General features: G+C 42.9%; 1 protein-coding gene across 1 annotated transcript; it reads right to left on the bottom strand.

Moving 5' to 3' along the window:
* Nucleotides 1-4686: 4686 nt before the first annotated feature.
* Nucleotides 4687-17630, bottom strand: Mrpl45 (mitochondrial ribosomal protein L45). The gene is made up of 8 exons (XM_090350720.1): nt 17554-17630; nt 16406-16583; nt 15177-15294; nt 13534-13632; nt 10376-10424; nt 6678-6827; nt 5551-5724; nt 4687-5348 (listed from the first exon to the last, which is right to left on the bottom strand). Exons 1-8 carry the CDS (start codon nt 17617-17619, stop codon nt 5262-5264), a joined length of 921 nt encoding a protein of 306 aa, XP_090206846.1. The 5' UTR covers nt 17620-17630; the 3' UTR covers nt 4687-5261.
* Nucleotides 17631-20876: the final 3246 nt, after the last annotated feature.

Here is a 20876-nt window from a genome sequence, read left to right as displayed (position 1 = left end):
GCCAGCATGAGGCCATGAGTTCAAACCCCAATACCACCAAAAATAAAACAAAACAGAGTAATACAAGAAAACAAGTAACAGAAAACAACTCAACTCTTCTCTGAAGTCTATCAAAGAACGACTTGGTTTTGTTTTGCTTTTTGGTACCAATATTGGGGCTTGAACTGAGGGCCAAGCACTGTCCCTGAGCTTTTATGCCCAAGATTAGTGCTCTACTACTTTGAGCCATAGCACCATCTCCAACCTTTTGGTAGTTAATTGGAGATAAGAGTCTCACAGACTTTCCTACCCAGGCTGGCTTTGATCCTCAAATCTCAGCCCCTTAAGTAGCTAGAATCACAGGCATGAGCTACCTATGCCTGGCAGAACTACTTGTTGAGAAGAAACTAAACTAGACTAGAGGCTATAGAGTTACCATATGAAGCTAAGGTAGCCATGTAGATCAAATTTAAAAGCAGAGAGAACTCTAAAAGAACTCTAAATATATGTCCAAGAAAACCTTAAGGACCTTAACTTTTTGACTGAACCTCCCATTTCAGCTTCATTGCTCCTCATGCCTGCCCGGGTTGCAAACCTGCAGAATTAGAGATAAGTGGGCACTTTGATAGCATGTCTGCATCTAGTATCCAAAGTGACATCAGAGACAGAGAAGGAAAAGCGACTTCTTTAGGTCCTCCCCACACTGGGCAAAGAAGCTCTTCTGGGGCTGGGAATGTAGCCTAGCATGCATGAAGCCCTGGGTTCGATTCCTCAGTACCACATAAACAGAAAAGGCTAGAAGTGGTACTGTGGTTCAAGTGGTAGAGTGCTAGCCTTGAGCACAGAGAGGGTCAGGGACAGAGCCCGGGCCACGCCTCCTCCTGCCCCAGCTCTTACCAGTTTCCAAAGCTTATCTCACTGCCTCATTCTCCATTCTCCTCCTCCTAGCCTTTCAGTGCTGTCAGCAACAAGACCCTTCTTTTGCCAGTGCAGAGCCCAGGGGAAGTCTCTTGCAAGATCCACTGTAATGTTTTTGCCTGGTAACAAGAGTCCACATCAGTCTCCTTCCCAGAGGAGTCAGAGAAAGGAGACCCTATTAATAGTTAGTAGTCCAGCTACTGCTGCTCTAAGAAAGAGTAACATTCTGCATAGGTTAGAAGCCAGAAGGCTGGAAAGGCATAATATAAATACAAAGCCTTCTTTCTTAGGCAGCTTCTTAGCATGGCTCTCTTCTAAACAGTTCAGTCTATGCTGCTCAAGCAGTACAAGATAGCAGAATACTAGGATCAGATGACTCCCAAGAGAAATGAGAAAGGAATAAAGCATACAAAGAAGTTCTAGGGCTTGGGAAAATTGAGGTGTGGGGAAAACAGGCAAGCTAATATAGCAGAGCTGAGTGGACATTAGAAATAGCTCAGTATGGGTATGAATGTCATTAATGGAGAGAAAAAAGAGAGACTAAATATCCAGTAAGCAAAAGAAGTTTGCAATGTGAATTCTTTGTGCAGATTCAGGATTTCATAGTAAAAGTAGCTGAGTGTTCCATTTCCAAAAAGAAGAGGAATGGAGTAACCTTCTCTTCTTTGGGGGCCAGATGTCCTCATTCCCATGCTGAATTCTCCAGCTTACCTTTAGGCTTTTACAGCACTAACTGAAATACATTGCTCCAGGCTCTGACTACTTAACCCCATAGCTTCTGAGTCAATGTGTACTTTGCTAACTGCACCCTGAAAAAAAAAATCCTACTGACTTTGGTCTAGCTGAAAAGAGCAAAGTTGCCCCTCATTTCCTGCTGTGCAATAAGCCATGAGGAGAATAAAAGAATGCTTTTTTCTCAATCATTGCCATTAGCTCTTATTCATGATGGTGATTTTTCCAACACAGGAGCAGCAAATAGATAAAACAGTGCCTGCTCCAAAAGCCCACGATAATCTTTCTGCAGCCTTAGGACTCAAGGTAGTCTGGCTAATTCTCTGCCCAGAACTGTAGTTGACATTGCAGATGCCTTCTGCCCAGTCTTTCTAGCCAATCCTTCACATCGGGGACCATTTGCTCAGCTGGATTTGATCCCATGGGAAAATGAAAAATTGCACTTATCTCTTGGTTCCCTGGTGGCCACTGCTTAGCTGCTATTTAGGATTATCTCGAGACCCCTGAGATAGATCCAGGGGAATGGGATGAAATAGCTTATTTGGAGCAGTTTTAATACATTCAAGAGAAATCAATGTTTGCCCACTAAGTGTCCTCTTTTTATTTACCTCCCCCCTCCATACTCCAGCTGTTGATGCTGCTCAAAGCACTTCTCATTTTGCTTTAATCCACAGCTCAGGCAAATAGGATCTAGCTGACCAAACTTCACTTGGGTTATAGTGCTATAAACTGATGTACATTTAAGCCAAAAGGGTTAAGAATGAATAGCATGACTAGCCCACTAGTCCAGTCACTTTTTTTTTGTAATAGTACCTGGGCTTGAACTTAGGGCCTTGAGCTCTGGCTTGGCATTTTTGCTCACTTGTAGAGCTCTACCTTGAGCTCTCTCTCCAGTACAGCATTTTCATTGGTTAATGAGATAGGACTCAAAGACTTTTCTGGCTGGGATTGAACTGCAATTCTCAGATCTTAGCCTCCTGAGTAGCTAGAATTACATGCAAGAACCACCACCTGACAAGTGCTGTCACTCCTGTAGCATAAATGTATCTCTATTTCCATATTCTACACTCAATAGGTATTATAAGAGCACTTATTTTTTTCTTGTTAGTCATGTGGTTTGAACTCAGGGCCTGGATACTGTCCAAGTTTTTTTTTGCTCAAGGCTGGCACTCTAGTACTTTGAGCCACAGCTTCACTTCCAGTATTCTGGTAGTTAGTTGGAGACAGCAGTCTCATATTCTTTCCGGCCCAGACTGGGTTTGAACCATGATCCTCAAATCTCAGCCTCTTGAGTAGCTACAATCATAGGACTGAGCCACCAGTGCCGGTCTTAAACACCCATTTTCTCTAGTCAGATCTCATCTACTTGCTGCTTTGCTGAAATGGTAGCCTCAGAATAGTTGTTATTTATTCTTATCCTGATTCAAGTTTCTCTGCCCTCTATTCTCAAGACAATGTCAACAGATTAATCTCATTCTTATAGGACAGACTTCTTGAAAGAAAATGTTCTTGGGCCAAGAGTTTGGTCTAGTGGTGGAGTGCTTGCCTAGTATGCACAAAGACCCAGGTTTGATTCCTTGGTTACCACTTACATAGAAAAAGCTGGAAATGGTGGTGTGGTTCAAGTGGTAGAGCTCTAGCCTTGAGAAAGCCTAAGGACATTGCTCAGGGCCTGTGTTCAAGCCAAGACTGGCACAAAAAAAAAAAAAAAAAGTAAAAGAAAATGTTTCCAAAACTCCTTAAAATCTATGTTCTGTCTTGGGTCACCTGTGTAACAAGGGAAATCACTATTTTGTGGTGCTTGAACACAGAGCCTAAGTGCTGTCCCCGAGCTCTTTTGCTCAAGGCTAGTGCTCTACCACATTGAGCCATAGTGGTTAATTAGAGATATGTCTCAGACTTTCTGAGCTCAATTCAAACTGTGATTCTCAGATCTCAGCCTCCTCAGTAGCTAGGATTATAGGCATAAGTCACCAGCGCCTGACAGAAATTGCTTTTTTTCCAGCTTGACTTACCGTGCTACAGATTTTATCAGTCCAGTGTAGATTCCTATTTAAAAATAGGGACTGGGCCAGGAGTTTGGCCTAGTGGTAGAGTGCTTGCCTAGCATGCATGAAGACCTGGGTTTGATTCCTCGGTATCACATATATAGAAAAAAGCCGGAAGTGGTGTTGAGGCTCAAGTGGTAGAGCACTCTAACCTGAGAAAGTCCAAGGACAGTGCTCAGGCCCTGAGCTAAAAGCCCAGGACTGGCAAAAAATAAAAAAATAAAAAATAAATAAATAAACAAATAAAAATAAAAATAGGGACTGGATTCTTAAACTTTCTCTTTTTCAACCTAGAAGACAGAATGTGTACCCCACATCCTTCTTCTGACAGTCCACATTGAGCTAAGGAACAAAGAGGCTGGGCTATTTTACTCTACAGGAGTTTGTACTCTGGTGTGTTTGCTTTCACCATCCTAGGCTATCATCTTCATTTTCAGGAGATAAATTAGGGAATCAAATCTTGATGAACTTTCTATATGTAACAATCCCCCCTTGACCTTACCTCTTCCCAAACTTTGTAAGTTCACACCAGGAAACAGCTTATAATAATTACCAATGCAAGGATTAAGCCAGGAGCCGGTGGCTAATGCTTGTAATCCTAGCTACTCAGGAGGATGAAATCTGAGGATCATGATTCAAAGGCAGCCCAAGAAGTAAAGTCCATGTGACTCTTACCTCCAATTAACCATCTGAAAACCACAAGTGGAACTGTGGTTCAATGTGGTAGAGTACTGGCCTTGAGCTAAAGAGCTCAGGGAAGTGCCTAGGCCCGTAGTTCAAGCCCTAGGACTGACAAAACCTTAGGATTTATATTCAACTGATTTCTAGATTTATATACAAATGCTGATTTATTAAGACTTTCTTAAGTGATACCCTACTAAACACTATTCTTTCCAAGTCTAGATTTCCTAGCATTAACATCTTTCATAATTAGGCTTGTCTTCCTTTTGTCTTGGGAAGACTGTTCCACCCACAATCTGAAGCAGGAAAAGCATACAGAACCCACCAAAATGTGTCCAACACACTAACAGTGTTTTATTTTAAACTGTGATCCCTGCCCCATGAACAAAAAAAGAATGCTGCCAATTTGTTCCCACAGTTCCTGCTGGGAAAAAGCTGGTATTTGATGTTTATTCTCTGAAACATATTGCCTTCATGTGATTCAGTTGTTTTTTTTTTGCTTTGCTTTGTTTTGGTTTTGCCAGTCCTAGGCTTAGGCTCAGGGCCTGAGCACTATCCTTGGACTTTCTTAAGTCTAGAGCTCTTCCACTTGAGCCACAGCACCACTTCCAGCTTTTTCTATGTGTGTGGTATTGAGGAATCAAGCCCAGATCCTCATGCATGCTAGGCAAGCACTCTACCACTAGGCCAAACTCCCAGCCCATGATTCAGTACTTTTAGAAAGAAGGGTTGTGGCTGTGCATTCCAGCCATCCACCTGGGCCTAGACTACAGTTGTGAGGATGAGTCTGAAGAAAAGACCCAAGCAGAACAAGAGGGAACAATGGAAGCCTGATGATTGTGGATGACTCCCAGCTTCCAGTGACTGCATCACCCAGGCTGCCCCTCAGGAGTCACTTTGCTATTAGACTAGCTGAGGCTTATGGGCCTCTCCTTGTGACTCTTCATAGTCTTCCCCTGGATTCAGCTTGGGACCAGGAATCATCACCGTCTGAAAGAGGAATCACTGAGTTACCTACCAACCAAGCTCATGGCCCACCCAGAGGCTTCATCCCTATCTTTACCCATCTCTACCCACAATCCCCTTCCAAAGCATGGCATCATCACATCTCTCCACTAGGTGGAGCCCAGGAGAAGTGGCTTAGGATGCCGCAACCATTGCTTCAGGGCTCACACAGTACAAACTACCTTACCTTGAGGATAGGCTGCTTAGGGGGTGCCCACGAGGGCACAATCTTGCCATGTATTCTCCAGCTTCCATAAGGGTTCATCAGGTGTTTTTCAAACACAACATACTCCAAGACATCCTTGGGCACATCTTCCTGTCCATACATTAATCTGCCAAATCGGTCATAGATGGCCAGAGTCTGCAAGAGTGAAAGCAAATCTGCTTTTCTGCTTTGGGATTTTGTTTTGTTTTGCTATACATGATTTTTTGAATACTCTTAATAAAATTAATGTTTTTAATTATCTCAGATTTCTAATCAACGTAACACTTAATTCTTTTTTTTTTTTGGGGGGGGGGGTTGGTCTTGGGGCTTGAACTCTGGGCCTGGGCACTGTCCCTAAGCTCTTCAGCTCAAGGCTAGCACTCTACCACCGAACCACAGCGCCACTTTTTTTTTTTGGTCAGTACTGGGGCTTCAACTCGGCCTGAGTGCTGTCCTTGGGCTTTTTCCTCAAGGCTATATCACTCTGCCACTTGAGCCACAGCACCACTTCTGGCTTTTTTCTATATATTTGGTACCCAGGAATAGAACCTAGGTCTTTGTGCATGCTAGGCAAGCACTCTACCACTAGGCCAAACTCCCAGCCCCCCTTAATTCTTTTTTATATTGATTCGTTTTTATGCTGGTTCTAGGGCTTGAATTCAGTGCCTCAAGTCCTTGTTTGGCTTTCTTGCTTACCACTTGAGCCTCTAGTCAGGCTTCAAATCCAGATTCTCTAGGTCTCAGTGGGATTACAGCTGTGAACCACCCCACTGGCACTTGGCTTAAAACTTCTTTATTAAGAGGGTCTCTGGTGGGACTAAACAGTGGAGGTAGACCAGAATATCCTTATATCATGTCTTAGTGGAGCAAACTTCAGCAGTGGGGAATACAAGGAAGACTGTGACAAACCTTTCCGAAGAACCTACAGTCTGTGGCTGGGAGTATAACTCAGTGGGGGGACACTTTGCCTAACATAGAAGGCCTTGTGTTCCAGCCACAATTCAAGGAGAAAACAAAATAAATAAAGAGCAGCTTTGAACTGAATACTCTAGGGACAGGTACCCATCCTGAATGAAGAAAAGCTGGGGAAGAAAATGAAGTGACACTACCTGCCGAGTGTGCATGCGGACCGTCACCTGGCCGTACACGTTGCTGTGCTTCAACAGGCTTGAGCAGCGAACCTGAACCACCTGGGCTGGCTCTAAGGACTCCACAAAGCTCCAGCGGACTGTCTTATATTTGAGGTCCCAGACCATATCCTAAGGGCAAAGGAGAACAAAGTCAACTGAGTTTTCTCTGTACTTGTACCTGTACTTGCTTCTTGGCAATACTACAGGCAACAAGCATTTTTAGCTAAATGTACCTATTTTCTTCCCTAAGTTGTGTTTTTTTTAAATGATGATCCTGAGGCTTGAATTCAGGGCCTCCATTCTCACTCTGCTGGCTTGCTCATAACTGGTACTCTACCAGCTGAGTCATGCCTCTAGCCCAGATTTTTGCTGGTCAAGTGGAGATAAACCTGGTAGCCTTTTCTGTCCAGGGTTGGCTTCTACCCAAGATTTCCCAGGTCTCAGCATCCTGAATAGCTAGAAATATAGATGGGAGATACTAGTACCCAGGCTCTTCCCAAGTTTTGATTAAATGACTACACAAGCTCATCTTATAACTCTCATTTCATCTAAATCAAGACTGAAGAAGACCTGCCGTCTCTTGGAGGACTCTTCATTCTCCACATGGGAAGATAACCGATACACCATGAATTGTCACTTATACATTCATAAATATACATATGCTTCTGGTGAGTGCCTATCCCCTCCACCCCCAACATGTTTTAGCACTGAAAGGTGATTTTTTTTTCTGGGGGAGGGAGAGAGTCAGTCATGGGGTTTAAACTCTGGGCGCACTCTGTCCCTGAGCTCTTCAGCTCAAGGCTACTGCTTTACCACATTGAGCCACAGCACCACTCCCAAAAGGTGAATTTTGTAAGGACATTAAGGATTATTCTGCTAATACTTTTTCTTTTTTTGCCAGTCCTGGGCTTGAGCTCAGGGCCTGAGCACTGTCCTTGTCTTTTCTTAAGGCTAGAGCTCTACCACTTCAGCCTCAGCACCACCTCTGGCTTTTTTCTATGTATGTGGTACCAAGGAATTGAACCCAGGTCTTCATGCATGCTAGGCAAGCATACTACCACTAGGCCAAACTCCCAGCCCCCTTCTGCTAATACTTGAGAAAATGGTAGAAATTTAAGTTTTATTGACAGAAAGTAAAGGTAAATTTCAGAAAAATGAAGGTTTGGGGACTTGGGGTCTTTGGGTGTTGGGGTTTGAATTTAGGGCCTGGGTACTGTCTCTGAGCTTTTTTTTTTTTTTTTTCTCAAAGCTAGTGTTCTATTACTTGAACCAAACTCTAGCTTTTTGGTTGTTAATTGGACATAAGAGTCTCACAGACTGGGCTGGGAACATGCCCTAGTGGTAGAGTGCTTGCCTAGAATGCACAAAGACCCAGGTTCAATTCCTCAGTACCACATATATAGAAAAAAGCTGGAAGTGGTACTGTGGCTCAAATGGTAGAGCACTAGCCTTGAGAAAGACCAAAGACAGTGCTCAGGCCCTGAGTTCAAGCCCAGGACTGGCGCAGGCACACGCACGCATGCACACGCGCGCGCATACACGCACGCGCACACACACACACACACACACACACACAAAAGAGTCTCACAGATTTCCTTCCCAAGATAACTTTGAACCTTGATTCTCAGATCAGTCTCCTTAGTCCTTGTGATTATAGGCATGAACGACAAACACCTGGTTAAAAATGAAGTTCTTATACATTGCTGTGTGTGTGCCATTCCCGGGGCTTGAAGTCAAGGCCCGGGCACTATGCCTGAGCAATTTTTTGCTGAAGGCTAGTGCTCTACCACTTGAACCATAGCTCCACCTCTGGCTTTTTAGTGGTTAATTAGAGATAAGAGTCTCACAAGCTGGGCGCAGTGGCTCATGCCTGTCATCCTAGCTACTCAAAAGGCTGAGATCTGAGGATCACGGTTCAAAACCAGCCTGGATACTAAAGAACAAGAGACTCATCTCCGGGGGGGGGGGGGGGCGGGGGGGGGGGGAGGGATACGGGTACCAAGACATGTGAAAGGGTATCAATGTATGTGAATTAATGCACCTTCTATCTGGCAAATATCATGTAACCCTTTTACTAATTACAATAAAAAAAAAGTAAAAATAAAAGTAGAAATTAAAAAAAAAAAGAAATTTACTAGATACAATAAAATATCTCAAACTTAAAAAAAAAAAAGAGACTCATCTCCAATTAATTGCTAAAGAAAACGGGAAGTGGGGCTGTGGCTCAAAGGGTAAGGCAGTAGCCTTCAGCAGAAGAGCTCAGGGACAGCGCCTAGGCTCAGTGTTCAAGCCCTATGATCCCCCCTCCCAAAAAAAAAAAATGTCTCACAGACTTTACTGCATGGAAAGCTTTGAACCATAATCCTCAGATTTCAGCCTCCTGATTAGCTAGGGTTACAGGCATTGGTCAAAGGCACCCAGCTTTATTAGTTCTTATTATTGAGCTTCTAACAGAACCAACATAACCCACCTTCTTGGGTATCCAGCTAAATGCTGGATCTAGCTAAATGCTTCACTGTGGTATAAACATGTATAAGTGCCACATCATGTAGCCTGTCCTGCCCTCTAGATCTATGCCTTGTGGTTTGGTACTACACACTGAAACTTTCTATTTCGTCATTTGCCACAGGTCTTTGCCAACCTCTGCTGAGTCATTATCAGTCAGCAAAAAATAAGACTCATGATTATGCCTTTCTGCACTTTCAAAACCAGTATTTCTGAGGAAAAACCAGAACCAGATGTGTTGCTTCATGTATGTAATCAATTGTAATCAAGCAAATGAGAGACTAAGGTTTGAGACAAACTTCTTGGGCTATATAGTAAGACCATGCCTAAAAACAAAAAGTCAGCACTAGGAGCTGGTGGCTCATACCCATAATCCTAGGTACTCAGGAGGCTGAGATCTGAGGATCCAGGTTCAAAGCCAACAGGGGCAGGAAAGTCTGCAGTTAACCACCAGCAAACAGTAAGTCATGCTGTGGCTAGAAGTGTTAAGGTGCTGGCACTCAGGCCCTGAGTTCAAGCCCCATGGCCAACCAAAAAAAAAAAAAAAAAAAAACTAAACAAAATAAAAACCCAGAACTCAGGTGGCTCAAGGCTCTAATCCCAGCTACTCAGGAGGCTGAGATCAGGAGGATCACAATTTGGAAAGCTGGTAAAGGCTCCATCTCAGCCAATAAGCTGAGCATGCTGGCATGTGTCCCCAGCTATGCAGGAAGCCACAGGTAGAAGGTTCAAGCCACAGGTAGAAGCTAGAACCAGGAAAAAATGTGAGATCCATGGACCAGGAGTTTGACCTCGGGGTAGAGTGCTTGCCTAGCAGCATGCATGAAGACCCAGGTTTGATTCCTTGGTACCACATACATAGAAAAAGCTGGAAGTGGTGCTGTGGCTGAAGTAGTAGAGTGTAGCCTTGAGAAAGCCCAAGGTCAGTGTTCAGGCCCTGAGTTCAAGAACCAGAAAAAAAAAAAAAGTGAGATCCTACCTAAAAAATTAAAAAGCAAAAAGGGCTGATGGTGACTCAAGCGCAAGCACTTGCCTCACAAGCATGATGTTTCAAATTCAAACTCAAATTCTTGTATTGCCAAAAATTAATAAATAAATAAAACAAAACAAAATACAGAACACAAGCCACAAATAATATTTGGCATAATGAAGTTCCAAGGATAAGAACCTACCGTAAAACAATGTTCAGTTACCAAAGTATGAAGCCGGTCATGGTCTGAGCTAGGAAAGAAAGACATATTTCCATCACTGATTCCTGCTTTTATGATACCCTGTAATAGAAGTTAAATATATCCATGAAAGCGAAAATTTCTTCTCTGTTTTTATGCTGTTGCTGGAGCTTAATCTCAGCTCCTAAGCTATCTGTGAGCTCTTTTTTTTTTCCCTAAAGATTAGCAATCTACCACTTGGGTTACAGTTCTAGTTGTAGCTTTTCCATAGTTAATTGGAAATAAGAATCTCACAGACTTTCCTGTCCCAGCTGACTTGAAACTGAAATCCTTAGATGGGCACATGGCAAAATAATTCTTTTTTTTTTTTTTTGGCCAGTCCTGGGACTTGAACTCAGGGCCTGGGCACTGTCTTTGGGCTTTTTCAAGGCTAGCTGTAACTCTGCCACTCGAGTCACAGTACCACTTGCAGTCTTTTCTGTTTATATGGTACCAAGGAATCAAGGGCTTCATGCATAGTAGGCAAGCACTCTACCACTAGATCATGCTCCCAGCCCCCTAAATAATTCATTTTTATAGACATTTTCTGCACATCTCCTGTAAGACATATAATATGGTCTGTTCTAGGGACACAGAGATGAGTAATGTGATTTATCAAAAAACATTGGAATTTAATGGCACAGTAATATGTTTGTCCCTCTGAAACAGAAAGAAATTTCTCTGAAATTACATCTCTAAGAAAGGCAAGTATCCTCAGTGGATCATGGGAATTCACTTACTTTAAGCTAGTGTGGGAACAAAGCCAAAGACTATATACCTATAAAAGTTGGGTGTTATTTCCTTACAATTACCTTTCATGCACTATCAGTACCAATCAGCTTGGCCCTATATCGTACATTCTCATCCTTGGACCTAATACAAGATAAGCACCTGTCTTTTTATTGGCCTATGTAATAGCTGTATTGCCCAAGTCAATTTTTAACTTTGAATCTTGACCTCAGCTTCCCAAGTGCTAGGACTATAAGTTTGTTGAACAAAGATGATATCTTCACTATGCTGACAGAAAGCAACTGTCGAGTTCACCATCTGTAGCTTACACCTGTAATCCTAGCCATTCAGGAGGCTGAGATCTAAGGACTGAAGTTCAAAACCAGGTTGGGCAAGAAAGTCTATGACTATTTATCTCCAATTAACCACCAGAAAATTAGAAGTAGAGCTGTGGCTCTAGCCTTGAGCAAAAAAAGCTCAGGGACAGTACCTAGTCTGAGTTTAAGTCTCATGACTGACAAGGAAAAAAACAAAAACAACAATGAAAAAAAAAAAGAGTTGAATGTTAAAAAATAATGTTTCAGAGGCTAGGAATATGGCTTAGCAGTATAGTGCTTGCCTAGCATGCATAAAACCTTGGGTTCAAGTCCTCAGCACCACATAAACTGAAAAAGCCAGAAGTGGTACAGTGCTAACATTGAGCAAAAAGAAGCTCAGGGACAGTGCTCAGGCCCTAAGTTCAAGCCCTAAAACTGGCAATAATTATAATAATAATAATAATAATAATAGTCAGGCACGGTGGCTCGCGCCTGTAATCCCAGCTACTTAGAAGGCTGAGATCTGAGGATCAAAGTTCAAAGACAGCCCAGGTACAAAAGGACCTGAGACTCTTTTATCTCCAATTAACCTCTAATAAATGGGAAGTGGGGCTTGGCTCAAGGGTAAGGCAATAGCTTAGAGCTGAAGAACTCAGGGACAACACCCATGCTGAGTTCAAGCCCCATAACACCCCCCCCCCCAAAAAAGGATAAAAGCTACAAAAATTTTTTGAAAGCTATGTATAAAATAATGGTCCATGGAGCTGGGAGCATGGCCTAGTAGTAGAATGCTTGCCTAGCATGTCCGAAGACCCAGGTTCGATTCCTCAATACCACATACATAGAAGAAAGCTGGAAGTGGTGCTGTGGCTCAAGGTAGAGCCCTAGCCTTGAGAAAACCCAAGGACAGTGCTCAGGCCCTGAGCTCAAGCACCAGGACTGGAAGAAAAAAAAAAAAGATCCAAGGGCAGGGAGTTTAGCCTAGTGGTAGAGTGCTTGCTTACCAAGCACAAACACCCAGGTTCGATTCCTCAGTACCATATACATAGAAAAAGCCGGAAGTGGTGTTGTGTGGCTCAAATGATAGAGCTCTAGTCTTCAGAAAGCCCAAAGATAGTGCTCAGGGTCTGAATTCAAGTGCTATGGACATGGTATTGGAAATATAAACATAAAAACCTATGATTCTAGGGGCCGGGAGTTTGGCCTAGTGGTTAAAGTGCTTGCCTAGCATGCATGAAGACCCGGGTTCGATTCCTCGGTACCACATACATAGAAAAAAGTCAGAAGTGGTGCTGAGGCTCAAGTGGTAGAGCTCTAGCCTTGAGAAAGTCCAAGGACAGTGCTCAGGCCCTGAGCTCAAGCCCAGGACTGGCAAAAAAAAAAAACAAAACCTATGACTCTAGATATGTTTTGTTTCATAAATTAATATCTATCTATGATATACAAACACTTAGCCTTTATGTTCTAAAAACTAAGTGCCAGTAACTGTATATAGATAACATTTGTTAAACATGTCATGTGAAATATGATGTAAAAATCAATGTCAATAAATTCTTTAATAAAAATAAATAAATATAAAAATAAAATAAAATCCAGGTGCTTCCTGAATTGAAATTTTCAATTTTTTCTTTTTCCCCAGTCCTGGAGCTTGAGCTCAGGGCTTGAGCACTGTCCTTGGACACATTTTGCACAAGGCTAGAGCTCTGCCACTTGAGCCTCAGCACCACTTCTAGCTTTTCCTGAATATGTGGTACTGAGGAATCGAACCCAGGGCTTCATGTATGCTAGGCAAGCACTCTACCACTTGGCTACGCTCCCGGCCCTGAATGTCTATATTTTGCTAGTCTTTCGTAAGATATACATTTTTGTGTGTGTTTCAAATACTTCACAATTAATTTTTTTTTATGGTGCTGGAGATTGAACCCAAAGGCTTGCCCATAGTAGGACAATGCAAAAGCAAGGGAGGACTAGGGGGCATGACTTAAGTGGTAGAGCATCTGTGTTACTTGCACAATTCTGAAGTTCAAGCCCTAGTTCCACCAAAAATCAATGAACACATGATAGGAACTCACTTACTTGTTTAGACAAAGGTGTGCTTCAATAAAGATATCCTTAGCTCTTTCAGGGAAGTCCTTTGTTTTAAAATTAGCATCATATTCTTTTATCTTCTGGATTCTGTAAAATTAAGCAGAACCATTCTGAAAGTCTTCACATAAGCCCCATAATAAGAATTTACACTAACTTCTGTAAATGCCAACTTATTCAATAATCTTGGGGGGATGGGGGCTTGAACTCAGCTCTCCTTCAGTATTTTCGTTCAAGCCTAGCATCCTACCACTTGTGCCACAACTCCATTTTGGGCACTTTTTTGATTGTTAGTGGAGAGAAGAGTCTCACAGACTGTCTTGCCCAGCCTGGCTCTGAACTACTATCTTTTGATTTAGAACTCAGCCTTCTGAGATCTAGCACCTGGCTTATAGTTTATTTTTTTACTTTAGTAGAGCGCATTTTCTTTGTTTTTTTTTGGTCAGTTGTAGGGCTTGAACTCTGGGCATGGGCATTGTCCCTGAGCTCTTCAGCTCAAGGCTACCATGCCACCCCTTGAGCACAGCACCACTTCTGGTTTTCTGGTGGATTATCACCACAAACCTTAGTGCCTGGGCTGGCTTTGAACCACTATCCTCAGATCTCAGCCTCTGAATAGTTAGAATTACATGCATGAGCCACCATGCCTGGCCTTAGTAGAACACTTTCTCCCAGCTTCCTAACAAAGAATGCTGAGTAAGCTGGATGCTGATGGTTCATGCCTGTAATTCTGGCACATCAGGAGGCTGAGATCTGAGGATCAAGGTTTGAAATCTGGTCCAGGCAGGAAAGTCTATAAGACTCATCTCTAATTAATCAACCACAAAAAAAAAAAGCTGAACATGAGGAGCTATGGCTCAAATAATAGAGTGCTAGTAGAATCCAGGTCCTGAGTTCAAGCCCCAGGATCTGCACATATGCACACATATACCAAAAACAAAACAACATCCAGGTGCTATAATCCTAGCTACTTGGAGGCTGAGATCTGAGGATTAAGGTTCAAAGCCTGTCAGGGCAATAAAAAAAAAAGCCAGAGACTCTTATCTCCAATTAATCACTAGGAAAGTGGAAGTGGGGCTGTGACTCAAGGGGTAAGGCAGCCTTGAGCTGAAGAGTTCTGGGACAACACCCAGGCCCAGGGGTAGAGCAGTAGCCTTGAGCTGAAGAGCTCAGGGGACAACGCCCATGCCAGAATTCAAGCCCCATGACCTCCGCACACACACACACACACAAAAAAGAAAAAGAAAACGAGAAGTGGGGCTATGGTTCCAGAGGTAGGGTGATGCCCCCAGAATAAATTAACATTGGGTTCTGTAGGCAAATAAATAAAAGATATATAACTTCCAGAAAAAAGTATTATGCTTAAAAAGGAAAGTAATCATGATGACTATGTTCAGCTGTCAACATTTTAAGTTGTAATATAATAAATGGATCCCGATTTCATTAAAATGTCAATGTAAGCATATTAAGAAGATGAGAAATAGCAAGTGGAATTTATTCTAAGAATCTAAAGTGTGCTTAACATTTAAAAATTAACTAGTGTACTATGCCACATCTACAGAATAAAGATCAAATATTACACAATCCTCTCACTTGACACAGAATATCAACAGCTAGTTGTTTCAAACACATACGACAATCGTGATGTCACATTCTTCTTTAATCGTTCAGTTCTCTGTTTCAGTCCTTCCTTTGCAAGAGGAGATATCCGGGCATCACCTTCAGGAGGAACATAGGCATCAAAGATGCCCGCTATACAGAGAAAAGAAGAAATTAAAGTGTGGAAGACTGAAAAGTCAACTTGAGTTCTTATAAAATTGATATGAGAAAGTAGAGAAGATCCTAAGTTCATGGCTTTTCCATGCAGAGTTAGCAAGATTCTATCTCAAATACAAAATAACAACAAAGGGGCTTGGACAAAGCTCAAATGGTAGAGCGTTACCTAGCAAGCTCAAGGCTCTAGTTTCAATATTCAATACTATCCCCCCCCCCCACACACACACACAAAATGGGGCCAGGAGTTTGGCCTCGAGTGCTTGCCTAGCATGCACAAAGATCCAAGGTCAATTCCTCGGTACCACATACATAGAAAAAGCCAGAAGTGGTGCTGTGGCTCAATTGGTAGAGCTCTAGCCTTGAGAAAGCTCAAGGACAGTGCTCAGTCCCTGAGTTCAAGACCCAGGACTGGCAAAAAAAAAGTAGATAACAAATAGATTTTCACATAGAGGAAACTATGTCATACTCAGGCTGGGCAGTAAAGTATGTGAAACTCATCTTCAATTAATCACCAGAAAACCAGAAGTGGAGCTATGTCCCAAAGTGGTAGAGTGTTAAGCTTAAGCTAAACAGCTTAAGGACAGTGCCCAGGCCCTAAGTTCAAGGCCCATAACACACACAAATATGTGTGTGTGTGTGTATACACATATACACTGTCCTTGGGCTTTCTCAAGGCTAGAGCTCTACCACTTGAACCACACCACCACTTCCTGCCTATTCTGTGTATGTGGTACTGAGGAATTGAACCCAGAACTTCATGCTAGGCAAGCACTCCACCACTAGGCCAAACTCTCAGCCCTATTATATATTTACATATGTTATAATATATGTAAATATATAGTGTTTATAAATAATATACATAAAATAAAGATCCATCTGTAATAGTACTTGGGATACTGAAGCAGGAGGATGATTTTGAAGCCAGCCTGAGTTACAAAGAAGCACACTGTTTCAAAAAAATTTTTTAAAATCCTTATTAACTATAAATTATAGAGGTTGAACTCAGTAGCTAATTTAGTGCTGTCAATCATACTCCAACCCATTCCAAGCTCTACATCTCAAGATCCTAGAAATCTTAAAACCTTACCCGTACAGGCCACATGTATTGGACGATCCAAGGTTTCTGGAGGAATAACCAACCCTGCTTTCCGGGCATGTTCTAGATATTCCTTCTCTGTTTTGAATTGGGGTTCATATATAGGGGGTGTGAATCGTCTTTTTGCTCTAACTGGCACAATAGTTGCAGACTGAGTCACCAAGACTGGCTGAAAAGTGAGGGAAAGGTTAAAATACATATAACTTAGAAAAAGGAAAATATGTATCTTGGACATACTCTTAAGTAAAGCCTTATAATAAGAAAGGGTATAGCTATGGAATGCTTCAGGAATAAACAATTCCAGGAGGGAGAAGACTGGACTGTGCTTGAATTAAAAACCTCTAAAGCAAAGTTTAATACATTCCACAGTTCTGGGGGGTGCACTGTATAAAGCAAAGTGTCTGCTTTCAAAAAGATTTTTAATATGGGGCCGGGAGTCTGGCCTACTGGTAGAGTGCTTACTTATTATGCACGAAGAACTGGGTTCGATTCCTCGGTACCACATACATAGAAAGAGCCAGAAGTGGTGCTGAGGCTCAAGTGGTAGAGTGCTAGGCTTGAGAAAGCCCAAGGCCAGTGCTCAGGCCCTGAACTCAAGCCCGGGACTGGCAAAAAAATAAAAATAAAAATATGATGGGGAACTTGAATACACTATCAAGATAAGCTGATATTATTTAAACATCAGCAACGCCCTTTTCTTGACCTGCTCGGGGATCTTCTCGCTCCCAGGCCATTACAGTTATCTCCCCCACAGCTGCATTTCGTTCCATCTAAGGATTCTCCGGGCTAAGGCCTCACCTGCCACGCAACAATGAAAGGGCCAGCAACCTCTTCTCACGAGGTTTGCTGGGACAGGGAGAGCGTGTCTACCAGGGCTCCTTCTTTCCCACCTGCGTTTCAGTTAACGCATTTATAAGAATACCAAGGAGGGCGTTCACCTTCCCAGCCACACCTTCCCCCTCCCGCCCCTCCTCGCCAGGGCTCCACCAAGGCCCACCCCAACCCGCCCCTGATCTCGTCCACCTCACACTTGTCCCGGCCTAGGGCTGACTCCAAGGATAACTGCACATCAAGTATTTCCCTTCACTGTATCCTCCGCCTCGAGCCCCTCGAGTCTTCTCCGTTCTGTCTCTACCCACCTGCCGAGACCACCACACCAAAGCCTTGGATAAGCGAGCCAACCCCCGAGGAATGGGGACAGCCATTTTGGTCCCGCAAAGGCCGCTGGGATAGGGGCGGAGCGTAAAGGACGTTAGGTAGGGGAGGGCGCCGGCTGGGTGGAGCGAACTCCCAAGTGGAATTTTCCAGGGCGCGCGCGCCCTCGGCGAACCTGTGAGCGCCGGGAACGCGCACGTGCTCGTGCGGGTGGGAGGGGTTGGAAAAGTGGGGGAGGGTGGAGTTCCGTCACGCGCGTGCGCATAAGAGCATCTTGGGGGTAGGGTGACCTGCACGGCTGTCACGCGCCAGTCGGGGAAGCGCTTGAAGTAGAACTGCGCCTGCGCACGAGGTTGGCTGGACTTGTAAGGTGGTGGTTGTGTTGTTTCTTTGGCTCCTTGCTGCACATGACTTACTTTAAGTGAAAAGAAAAAGGAAAAGATAAAAAGGAATAGTTTCTAAGTGTTTAAATGAGTGGCTCAATTACTATTCGAGTCCAGTTGTCTATTCACTAGAAAATGTGAATTATTTCCTGGTATAGCTACAGAAGTGAAGAAACCTTACTGTATGAATGAATGGCTTTTTAGTAATCTAGAACATTGAAATAATTTATCTGGGATTATCTACTCCATTGCCATGTTCATTGTCACACAGTAACCAGGGCATCCCAGATCAGGGCATTCCTCTGATCCATTTCTCAGTATCTCAAAATTGTTATAGTCAGCTAGAATTAAATAATAAGGGGAACCAATATCATTTAGTTTATTCTAAACTATGGACTATAAGTGAGTATTGTTTGATTAGCTTCTATTTTAGAATAGTCATATGATTCTCCTACTTAACTCCAAAGATAACTGGAAAGTTTCTGTTGGGAAATTACCGCCAAAAGATACTTATTAATCCTATAACACTAGTTTACATGTGTCTCAAGGCAAGGTAAAAAAAAAAATCTTACCTCCATGATGGGAACAAGAGAAGGAAACTCTACAATTAGAAGAAGAAAGTGCCAGTGGCTCATGCCTACAATCCTAGCTATTTAGAAAGCTGAGATCTGAGAATCCCAGTTCAAAACAAGCGCAGGCAGGAAAATCCATAAGATTCTTATCTCCAATAAACGACTCAGAAAAAAACCAAAGTGGCACTGTGGCTCAAGTGATTGAGGGCTCGCCTTGACCAAAAAAAAAAAAAAAAAAGAAGCTCAGGGACAGATCCCAGGCCTAGAGGTCAAGCCCCAGGACTGGGAGGGAGGGAGGGGGGGAGAAGGAATGGTGAAAGGGCTCAACTTAACAAAGGACAGTTTTGCGCATAGAATACTCTAAGGACAATAAGACCAGCACTCAGTAGGCTGGGCAGGGGGATCTCAAGTTCAAGACCAGCCAGGCTAGCACTCTATCACTTGAACACAGAGAAGCTCAGCCCAGGCCCTGAGTTCAAACCCCCCCCAAAACAAATAAAATTAAATTAATTAGGACTGGCTAGAGGACATAGCTCAAGTGGTAAAGTGTTTGCCTTGTATGCATGAAACCCTGGGTTCAATCCCCAGTATTGCTAAAAATACATAAATAAAGAGTATCACACACGAAATCTGATAAGGTAAAGTTAATTTCCTGTTTCTCCCATCACATATGTGCCTTATTGTCATATTAAAACTTCTAAATGAGACCCCTCAAAGGCTATTACTCACTGTGAGCAGTGGGAGTATATAGTCATTTTTATTTTGTTTTTTCTTCTGAAGAACAGGAAGCATAGTCTAATTGTTGGATTCAACCAAGCAAGCAATAGACTTTTTGGAAAACTACCGAAAGCAAAAGAAGTAAGTTGTCCAAGTCTAGGAAACCTAGAAGAAATAATAAACCTTACTTCTTGGAAGTCTTTTCAACTGATCTTTTGCTAGCAATGTCCACAGGCTTCTTTGTTACCCTAGGTTAATTATCTGTGGTTCTCATATAGTGGTTAAGAACCATCGTATCGTACTTGTGCATACATTTTAGCTCCACTACTTTTCCCTGCTTACAGAAAAAGGATAATTTGGTACCTAACTCTGAATTGTGGGCTTATTTATTTATTTTATGGGTCATGGGGTTTGAACTCTGAGCCTGGGCACTGTCCCTGAGCTCTTCACCTCAAGGCTACCGCCTTACCCTGGGCCTGGGCATTGTCTCTTCAGTTCAAGGCTACTACTCTACCCTTGAGCCACAGCGCCACTTCCCATTTTCTAGTGATTAATTGGAGATAAGAGTCTTTCAGCTTTGTAGTGCCTGAGCAGGTTTTGAACCGAGATCCTCAGATCTCAGCCTCCTGAGTAGCTAGGATTACAGGCGTGAGCCACTGCACCAGCTTAAATTGTGGGCTTTTGTTTTTTGTCAGTTGTGGGGCTTTAACTCAGGGCCTGATTGCTGTCCTTGAATTACTTTGCTCAAGGATACTACTCTACCACATAGAGCCATAGCTCCACTTCTGGTTTTCTGGTAGTTAATTAGAACTAAGAGTCCCATGGACTTTTTCTGCCTGGGCTGGCTTTGCTCGAATCTCAGATCTCAGTCTTCTGGGTTAGCTAGGATTACCTGTGTGAGCCACCAGTGCCTGGCTTCAGAATTATTAACCATTTAAAATTAAATGAGTGAGTACACAGTTCCACTCTGGTATATACAGTCTCTGCTTCCAAGTCCCATGATAGCCTTGGAAGAAGTATGAGTTGTCTAGCAGAGTCCTGCACTTTGTGCTGGACACAGATAATATCTCTGCCCCCAGAGCAATGTTCTTAAGCTGAGATAAGAACCGGAAATCCTCGGAAAACTCCACATGTTATGTCTCTTCCCCCCAAAAGGAGTTCTCATCTCAGTTGAAATTAATTCAGATAATTGTTAAGCCCCAGAATGATTGTGTGTGTGTGTGTGTGTGTGTGTGTGTGTGTGTGTGTGTGTGTGTATGTGTGTGTGTGTGTGTGTGTTCTAAGCCCTGTCCCTGAGCTTTTTTGTTCAGGAACAGCATTCTACCACTTAGGTCATAGTTCCCTTCCGATTTTTAAGCACTTTTTTTTTTTTTGAGGGAAGGGATAATTGGAGATAGTCTCCTGGTATTTTCTTCTTGGGCTAGCTTTAAACTGCCAACCTTAGATCTCAGCCTTCTGAGTAGCTAGGATTATAGGTATGAGTCACCAAGGCCCATCTGATTCCTTATTTCTATGCTACTCAACTTCATTCTTTTGGCTGCGGCTTTTCACTCTCTTTCATCTTTTCATTCACTCCTATTCAGTACAAAACCTTTGCCTCTTTCTCCTTGCCTTATTCTAAAGGCGTATTTGGGA

The sequence above is a fragment of the Megascapheus bottae genome, chromosome 17 (assembly GCF_031878675.1).
Source record: "Megascapheus bottae isolate mThoBot1 chromosome 17, mThoBot2.hap1, whole genome shotgun sequence".
Taxonomy (NCBI): domain Eukaryota; kingdom Metazoa; phylum Chordata; class Mammalia; order Rodentia; family Geomyidae; genus Megascapheus; species Megascapheus bottae.
The sequence above is the reverse complement of the archived record's forward strand: the minus strand, read 5'-3'. Positions and strand labels throughout refer to the sequence as shown.